This window comes from Alosa alosa, chromosome 17 (genome assembly GCF_017589495.1).
Source record: "Alosa alosa isolate M-15738 ecotype Scorff River chromosome 17, AALO_Geno_1.1, whole genome shotgun sequence".
Taxonomy (NCBI): Eukaryota; Metazoa; Chordata; class Actinopteri; order Clupeiformes; family Clupeidae; genus Alosa; species Alosa alosa.
In genome coordinates, this window is record NC_063205.1 from 15738228 (window position 1) to 15748227 (window position 10000).

The 10000-nt window shown below is 43.7% G+C and overlaps 1 protein-coding gene across 1 annotated transcript in view; it reads left to right on the forward strand.

Moving 5' to 3' along the window:
• The first annotated feature begins 2934 nt into the window (after positions 1-2934).
• LOC125310508 (inactive dipeptidyl peptidase 10-like) overlaps positions 2935-10000 on the forward strand; it is a 135696-nt gene continuing 128630 nt past the window's right edge. Inside the window, exon 1 of the mRNA XM_048268009.1 lies at positions 2935-3351. Within this exon, the coding sequence (XP_048123966.1) occupies positions 3292-3351 (60 nt within the window). The 5' untranslated portion in view covers positions 2935-3291. The remainder of the gene's footprint in view (positions 3352-10000) is intronic.

The window sequence follows — 10000 nt, forward strand, 5'->3', positions numbered from 1 at the left end:
GCTGATGCTAAATGCTAAGTGAAGACGTAGTTGTTCATGGTTTTCTGGGTAAGTAATTTTGTTTTACCTTATAAAGCACATGTTTAAAAGCTTCTGAGTTTCTGGCATCATGAATAAGTACAGTTTATAATGTTATAACATGCAATAATCACAAAGGACAATATGCTTTTAAATGAGCATACATTTATTAGAGCTAAAGGTAGCCTATTCAACCCAAAAGACTATCCATGATATAGTACCATAAATACATTAATAATTGATGGGAAATATATGAATAGGGATATTATTTCCCAATGGGATGGTTTCTGTCCCCTGACAGTAGTCTCATATGAATACACTTGTGCGACTACAATAGACACACAGGTTGCTGCAGGCAATGCAGCATTATAAGTCGTCACTGTGGCATACATGCAAAGAGTGCATGCCACATAGAGCCGCCCCCTACAGGACAGGAGACCTTTCCAGTAGACCCTTCCAGACCTTTCCTGACCTGTGTGCTAGTATAAAACCTGCAGTATTGCCCTTCCAAAACCTCTCCCCCCTCCCTTGGAACGTAGAGCCATTCCCAGGGGGGTCCCCAGTGGCCCCCTGCAGTCTGTAATTACCTGTCCAGCTCTCCTCCGAGTTGGTGAGAGATGTGTGTGTGTGTGTGTGTGTGTGTGTGTGTGTGTGTGTCTGTGTGTGTGTGTGTGGCAGGGGTGTTCAAGGGGAGACTCCATGCAATCTGAATGGGCACCAGACATGTGTGATTAATGGCTTTTTCTTTTGTGTGAGTTTTCAGCTCGAGCTTAGCGAGGGTCAACTCACTACAATAGTCTACCTGACACCCCCATTACAGTGCTGGCCTTGGCTCTTTCACACGCTTGTTCGGTGTATCTGTTTCTGTGCTTAAATGAATGCCTCCTCTCTGTCGGAAGATTGCATTTTATTTTGGCCTTTGACTATTTTTTCTGTCCTGAGCTACAGCTATTCACAGTCGAAAGTGGATTCGTGTGTGTGTGTGTGCCTCTGGTGCCTCTGTGTGTGCGCGCTAAAAGTGCTATAAGTGTGTGTGTGTGTGATGCTAAAAGAGAAGCTGTTAAATGACTGACAGGAGTAGTATGCGAAATAGCTATATATTTTTTTTTATTAATCTTGAACCATTTTAAACATTTGGTAATAGCACTATGAATAATAATGCATGCTGTGCCAGATGCTATGCAAAACTCAGCTTTACTGTTAGATCTGTTTTTTTCTGGTCCACACATACACATTTTACCACAAGAATACTGGTAGCCAAATATTCGATTTCAATATTTCATGTGTGCTATGCATTTGATTGTATTTAATCAATAGCTGATCAGAGAGTATGAGTGTGTGTGTGTGTGTGTATTTGTGTGTATTTGTGTGTGTGTGTGTGTGTGTGTGTGTGTTGTTCGCTTAAAGTGCTGCTGGGCTCATTCCTTCTCAAGGCGAACAAAAACTTCTTCGCCAAGCATCCGCCCACCATGTGTGACACAACCTCCTCCTCTGTGTGTATGTGTGTGTGTGTGTGTGTGTGTGTGTGTGTGTGTGTGTGTGTGTGTGTGCATGCGTATGTGTTTGTCTCTGTGTCCTCCTCCGCACGCATGTGTCTGCACTGCAATTAGAGAATGGCGCGTTGATTACTGGGATCAGATATTTGTTCAGAAATGAAGTAACAACACAGCTGAAATAAGCACCAATTGAGACACACACTTAAATGCCACACATCGCCACCTGCTACCCATAATCCTTTGCACTCTCTCTCCCACCAACCCCTCCACTTGCCCTCCCTCAAGCTTTCTTTTCCATTGTTCATTCTTCGAGAATGTTACAGACTACTCTGGATCATACATGATTTATCTGTACCACAGGGAAAACCACTAATGGGTTACCCATTATACTTTAGGTCCTTAAGATCCCGGATAATTGGTCGACGCAGCCACAGTGGTACAGAGCGGATGGGCAGTCAGTCTACTCACGCCGTCGCACTGGGCCCGTTGTGAAATATTAATACACTGGAGAATCACTCCTTTTTATTGTTTTCTCATTTCAATGCATTAACGATTCAATGTGTGAGAATATGTCTGATATGAGTCTGGAAGGGAGGTGGGGGTTAGAGGGTGAGTGGGGGAGGGGGGCAGACTCTTACTGTAAATTGCAGCTTTGCCAAGAAGAACAGTGGGCAGAATGTTGTTGGAAATCATCTTGGACACTGTGTTTGTCTGCTCTTATGTGTGTGGTAAGTTGACGCCAGTGTTTCCTTAGTCAGGCTCTCCTCTGCATTTCCTTAAGAGACTGGTACACACACACACACACACACACACCCCTTGAGGCTGTTCTGGGTGCGTGGGTCGGCCAGTGCTCATTCTCAACCGTGTCTCTGGTGTTATGATCACATACAGCTGCCCTTATGTCGACGAGAAGCTCATCCGCGCAGCATCTGCCCTAGGGCGCTTGCACGCACGCTTGCGCACCCGTAACATACTTCTGCACACACACACACACACACACACTCACAGCACAGGCAATCTCTCCCGCCCGTGTGCATTCACATTCATCGTCGTCTCTGCATTCGTCTGCACGCTGAAACGCAGACACCCTGTGTGGCCTCATCGGCCAGCCTGTGGCTCTGCAATTCGCAACGCTTGCAAAATTGACTCACCCCAAACTTTTGTCCACCTAGTGCACAATTATTTTTTTCCCATGCATTGCGGTCATATGGTCTTAAGCAAAACACTGGTCATTTTAGTTACCAGGGTTAATAACAGATTATTCAAGACCCTGCTTATGACGATGCTTGATCGACACTTGCTCTTTATCTTAGGCAAACACTGTTTAGCCCCCAGAGGATGTTAAACGACAACGAGTGCCCGAATCAATAGCTTTCCGAACACGCACAAGACTACGTTTTCCATTACAGAAGTCAGTGAGCTTCGGGCAAGAGAGACTTAGTTTCGATTTTTCTCCACGTTTAAGATAATTTGTTTAAGTTGTCAGTCACAACCGGTCCGACTCCGAACCGAACATTGCGGTTGTCTCTCCTTGTGGCCGCACGAAGAGCTCTCTCTCTCTCTCCCTCTCTCTCTCTCTCTCTCCCTCATTTCCACAGAAAATGCGGTGAATGGTTTACCACAATACCTCCAGTACAGTGCAACACGGCAAGTGTGTAGAGGATCCTGGAGGCAGTCGTGAGTGGATTTTAAAGACTCCGAGCTGAATATCTGCGGGTTTTTGGGATCAGATAGGTTCTTTGAAGCGGTGGGAAACCACTTATTACATTAATCAAACATGAATCAAACAGCTACAGTTTCCCACCAGATCCCGTGCCAGTCATCGAAGGAGATAAAGGTAAGACATTTTAAAAATAATTTACTAGTTGTCGCATCACCAACACCCGTACCTCCCCAAACTAAACTGGATGGCTTCTTGGTTTTTGGATAACAGGGAGCTTACCCGATAACGTGTCCAACAGATTTTTTTCTAATGCAAAGCACGCTTAGAAGCTGTATAATGAAGTATGCTTAGAAGCTGTATAATGAAATTCTACAACACTTGCCATGACCTTCTCATAAAGTATGCACAATTTTGTTTCGACCCAAGGTGTATTTCTTTAAAATATGACGGGATGGTATTACTAAGCAGTGAATGCTGCTTGTATAAAACCAAGTGGGTTTGCTGTGGGGTAAGCAACAGCGCTGATATAACATAGGAGCCTGCAGAGAAGTGAAATGGTTAGAGTGATGAGATTGATCAATACCTGCTACCTTGCTACTGTATCTCCGCTTACACGCAAACTATAGCCAATCATTAAACAGCATCTGAGTGTGGAACGTTTCTGGCAGTATCCTGGCTGAGGTCTGTTCCATGGTCGCCGGTGATTAGGGTCTCTAGGATATGCAAAGCAAGCACATTTGGCTTCCTTGACACAGATAAGGACACCTGAGAGAAAGGATGCTCTGCCATGCAGAAGCGTTTTGTTTCACATCTGTATCACATTTTGACCAAAGCAGTTTAAAACAAGTAGTGTCTGTTCTCAGAAGGGTGTGCTGAGTTTTGCAACGGTTTGTATAAGCATGTTATTATTAAGAGTAAAACACACCACCTATGTGACTTTCTGGAAGCTCATAGTGCCTGTCTGCCACGCACACACACACACACACACACACACACACACACACACACACACACACACACACACTCACAGCCAATGCAGTTGTCAGCTTTGAGTCTATGGATGCTTTAGCAGTACCTGTAAGCCAGAGTAGGGAGGGGGTGGTGAAGAGAGACATCTGTGTGGTTGACACACACTACTCTCTCTGTTACAGTAAAACATCAAGTCTATGCTCACAGTGCTGTTAGTAAAGTCTGTGAAGGTGTAGGCCACTGCCAATGCTCTTTTAAAATGTTACAAAATGTGTAAAAGGAGAATTTTGTCTCCCAGATCAGATGGTGTAGTGATTATTAGCGCAAACTAGAGGTTTGTCTGAAGGAGATCTCACAGGAAATATACAGCTTTTAGCCTGAGGGGTTGTTTTCCGGAATGTGCCAGTTTTTTGGCTAGTGAAATTTGCTGGTGCTTGGAGTGGCTTGGGAGTACAGTGCGAATCACATTGAGAGATGATTATGTGTGTGTGCGTGTGTGTGTGTCTGTGTGTGGGTGTTTGTGTGTGTGTGTTTGTGTGTGTGTGTGTGTGTGTGTGTGTGTGTGTGTGTGTGTGTGTGTGCGTGTGTGTTTTGTACGGCTGAGTGGAAGATCGCTGGGAGGATTTCATGTGCCTGCTGAGAGCGTTTGAGGTTTGTTAGGCCCACAGGGGGAGTGGGGGTGCTGGGCCGGGGCTTTCATCAGTACGCACCGATCAAATGAGAGTAATTTCTCTCAATTAAAGAGCTGAGCTGTCACACACACACACACAGACACACACACACACACACACACACACACACACACACACACACACACACACACAGACAGCATCTCCATAGATAAATGTGTTATAATGCAGCATGTCTTAATGCCCCCCCACCAAAATGGCTCCGGCCCCCCCCTCTTCTACTCCCCTGTTTGGATGGCTGATGCCTGATTGCGTGGCCATTATCTCCCCAAAGCTCCTTATCTTGAGCACAGTATCTGTGGTCCTCTGAGTCCGAGCCTCGTGCCCTTGTGAGTTCAGTGGCAGCTCATCAAGCCCAGATGTCCTCATCAGTGAGCCTAATGTGAGCTGAACGCACGGCTAATTTGTGTTTCACTCGCTTTTCGGAGGGTAATGGTTTTTATTTCCTTTCGTGTTACTTTTTTCCCTTTTTTCTCGTCCGCAATGACCTGATTGAGTGGTTGAGAGAAGCAATTGACTGGACAGAGGGTTTTGGCAGAGCTGATTTTTTTTCCCCCTCCTCGGCCAGAACGGATCTCGCCAATTTTTGGTCTGACTGGTTATCAGTACCTGGAACTTTCTCTCACCACCTGCTCACACCCAGCAGGCTCCAGGAAGAGAAGACTCACACACACACGCACGCACACGCACACACACGCACACGCACACGCACACATACACGCACGCACGCACGCACACACACACACACACACACACACAGACTCTGTTCTATGTTCTCACAAAGCAACACAGCCAGAACAGCACCTAAAACTAGCCACTGATTTTTAGTACATGTCATCTCCGGCCCTCCTCCTCCAATCATTCATCTGTGTGCACCTGCGCTGTGACCATGCCGGAGAGGGAACAGCTGGATGAAGGAAACACTGACTGTGGGTAGTTGTTTTTTTCTTTTTCTTTTGGTGATTCGTTTTAAGATTAATGCAGAAGCACTTCCCTCATACTTAGCCTCTCTAATCTTTTCTCTCTCTCTCTCTCTTTCTTTCTCTCTCTCTCTCCTCCCATTCCCTTTGGTCTTACCTCCAGAAATAATCAGCAAATGGCATTGCCCCCGCCATACACCCACCCGCCCCTAAAATAATCAACAGTTGTAAATGCCGGAAGCGCTAAATCTCGGTTTTGACATGATGAATATGTCACGCTAACTCACACACTGGATGCACGCATGCAGAGGGCATAAATACAAACACACACACTCTCTCTCTCTCTCTCTCTCTCTCTGTTTCTTTATCTTTCTCCCAATCTCTCATTCCTTATTTGTTCTCTGCCTCTGTCTCCCTCATGCACACACAGCCACACAGTCACTTAGGTTATGAAGTCAAATTTAATTCTCTTTCTCTCTCTCTCTATCGCTTTCACACACACCCACACCCACCCACAAACACCCACAGAGAGAGAGGGAGAGAGAGAGAAAGCAAACACACACACACACACACACACACACATACACACATGCTAATAGGCATCCATCAATGCATACAAAAGCCCAATAAGCCCAAGAGGTTTTCTCGGTGCAGTTTCTCACTGCAGAGCACTGATTTGTCAGCAGCATGGCTCCACTCTCCTCTCTCACTCCCAGCAGCGTGACCCCGTCAGTTCCAGATCACTATATCATTTCCCTCCCGTCAGAGGCACATTAAAGTCCAATTCTGTGCACCCTCACATACAGTATTGCAGTAGATGTGAATTGCAGTAGATATGTAGCTCGTGTTATTATTCTTCCTCATGTTTTTCCCACACAATTATTTTCCTATAACGTTGGAGAATACAAAGCAGGGGATTTGAGAGCACTCCTCTTCGTCCAGATCCCTTGGTCCTCTCTTGTGCAGGGGAGGCCCCGAGGGGGCGCTAGGGGGCGTTATAGCTACCCCTGGATTAGCCATAGCACCCTCAAGAAAGTAATGGTTTAAATCTAATTTTAAAATATTTAATCGCACCAAGACACTTGTCATTTTCCATGTAGACAGACGCATGAATACACTGGACATGCAACTGTGTTCTGTTCCAAAAGCATTCTTTCTCTTTATGTTCTGCAGCATTAGGGCCTCCTCGACGAGGAGACTGCTGGTCCGTGGATAATTTGCGGCACAATTGAATGGTATTACTGAACCGCGGACCGAAAGAAAAAGAAACTAAACATTTTCCAGATTAGGAAATATTTCTTAATTTAGTGTTATCAAATAAAGAGGCAACAAATTAGAGGGTAGTGGTGTGAGTACTCACTCAATGTGTGTGCGCGTCTGCACAAGTGAAACTAAACCACTGGAGATAACATGGATAGAAACAACGAACAGAGTAGCTTCTTGCTGTCCATGAAAACAGCATAAAACGGGCTAGTCTAATCCAAAAGAATGAAAAAAAAACAGGTCATTGAATTGACACTAGTTAATTTGGTATATGCAACACAAATATATTCCCTTTGCAATGCTTTATTCTTTATTGAGGTAGGCTTCAAAAGTATATTTTCTCTCCATTGTTAACGTACATTATTTTTCCATGTGGGGTCCGCCAATATCATCCACCACCTCTCAGATAACATTTCCAACGTCCCTTTTTCGTATTTTGCATTTCATAGCACCCGTGGTAAAAAGCCGAGGTCCCCCATAACACCTGCAGAAAAAAACTCTTCAGCTTATCCAACTGGTCTTCAGATCAAGGAACTGAGAAGACCTTAGCAGAAACTTGATGTTTTTGTTTAGTAAACATGTTTACCTTGATCTGAACATGTGCTTTGGATTATTAACCTGCTGGATGACGCAATCACAATCCATTTGTAGTGTTTTGGCAGAGGCATCCAGATTTCGATTTAAAATGCCCAGGTATTCCTTGGAGTTCCTGATACCAACTGAAAAATATTGATTTCTTAATGAGGAATTTTTGAAAATGCCAAGAGATGAGTGTGTGTGCGTCATCCAGTGTGTGTGATGTGTCGAGGTGATTGTGTGCTAGTAATGCACAGAAAATGCATAATGCAGTCAGGAAACAAAGCGGTTACTATGCTACTATGCACAAAGACAAGTTGATTTTGAATGTAGTAGAATGTGACTGTATTCAATATTCAGTGAATTTCTCTCTCTTCTCTCCTTTTCTCTCCCTCTCTCTCTGCTTTTTCACGCTCTCCATCCTTTTATGGACGGTCATTTAGCCATAGGCAGTAACTAGGTCCAGAAATGAATGTGAATCGTTTTGTCAAATGACCGTTGACCTTTTGCAGCCCACTGAACCATCGATAGCCCCACACCGCTGTGTGGTTAGGCCTCATCCATCCTGTTATTTTGCAGGGTCAAAGACTGGTGCGCGCACGCACGCACACACACACACACACACACACACACACACACACACACACACACACATACAAACAAACACAAGCACTAGCAGTAAAAGGTTCAATACTTGCTTGAAACATTGCTCAAAGCAACAGTATGGAGCAACAGTATGGAGCCAGCATCTGTGTCTTTCAGTGATATAGTAAAGCTTTGAATAGGTTTTTATGTGATCATCTGCATTGGACTATAGATCTGTGAGAATGACCAATGTATTTTTCACCATATGTTGTCTGTGAACATATGCCTCAAACAGTGGAAAAATTACATTCTCAGAATACTTCCAATGTTACTCCAAAGACTGAATATCACTAAACAATACTTAACTATTTATGAGCAGCAGCCTGTGGTAAGTATTTACAAATGGACATTTTTCATGTCAAATGAATGTAGGCTACCACGGCAGAAGTCTAGATCTACTCTGCCTGAAGAAAGTCTGCCGACCAAAACTTACGCAGATTCTAAGTAAAAAACCTTTTTTGCACAGACTGGACTGGAGTGTGCAGATTTTTCTTATATTTCTATAAGCTACCTACAGTACCAATCCTGCACCTCGACAGATGAGCTGTTATCTTTGACTTTATAGCTTCTGAAAGCCTACCTGAGTGCTGCCCATAACCAATAGAGAATATAACATTCACTTCCATTCAGTGTTATCCATTTCTTCTCACATACTCAGTGACATTAAGCCGATTTCATGAAGCGCTTATGTTTGTTAAAGGAGAAATCCGGCAAGTTTTCACATAGATAATGTCGGTGCGAAAAAAATAAAAATAAAAACAATCGGTTTTACCTAGCTCGAGTTGCTACAGCCAGCAGCTAACGCAGCCAGGCAGCTACTGTACAGTGCTACACTCTGTTGGCATGTACATGGGAGCTCACAGACTTGCCCCCAGAGTGTAGCACTGTAGCTGCCTGGCTGACCTCGAGAAAAATGTTCACAAAAATGTGAAAACTCCTTTAAACCCTACGCAAGCAATCAATGAAGTTGACCTAAGAAAATATGTTATTTTAATGTTAACTTCAGCTGTTCATGAATACATTTCTTTACTATATTTGTTATGAATGTGTTATAAAGCCACTCTAAGTGGAGTTGTACCCCAGAAGGTACCATACAATACAAACATACACAGAGGATTTTGATACCAATCAGAGACACAAGAATGCAATATGTGCAAACACACAAGAGAAAGGGAATCGAAGAAAAGATAGGATTGCAGAGAGACATAGAGAGCAACAGGATGACAGGCAGAAAAAGGTCAAGACAGACAGGGGGTATGTTCAGATTGCCTCGTAGTTCACTACGAAGTGAACAGCACAGGATATTTAGCCATGTTAAGTGGGATTCTTTTTCGCACAGATTGACGTGTTCAGTTCAAAGGGAACTGATAAGCGTTTAGGGAGCTTGGGAACATAGCTATATCACTTCACTGGAAGTTTTTCCTCCAGAGACAGTCAAATGACATGACATAAGCATGAACCATTCGAAGTTGCCAACATAGCGGCTTTAATATGAATCATTTAATCCCGTTACTACTCATATATTTCAACATTTTACAGTCAGTTCACATCCAAAATGCTGGTAAAATCTGACAGCACTTTAGGTTTGTCACAGCACTTTTGTTGTGTTTTTTTCTATCTGTTTATGTACCTTGTATGTTTGTTTGGACCTATGTATAAAACTGTAAAGTGTCTTTGAGTGTAGAAAAGCGCTATAAAAAATAAATATATTATTATTATTATTATTAGGTTACTGTGTGATAAGTAGAGAGCCTTTGGCAT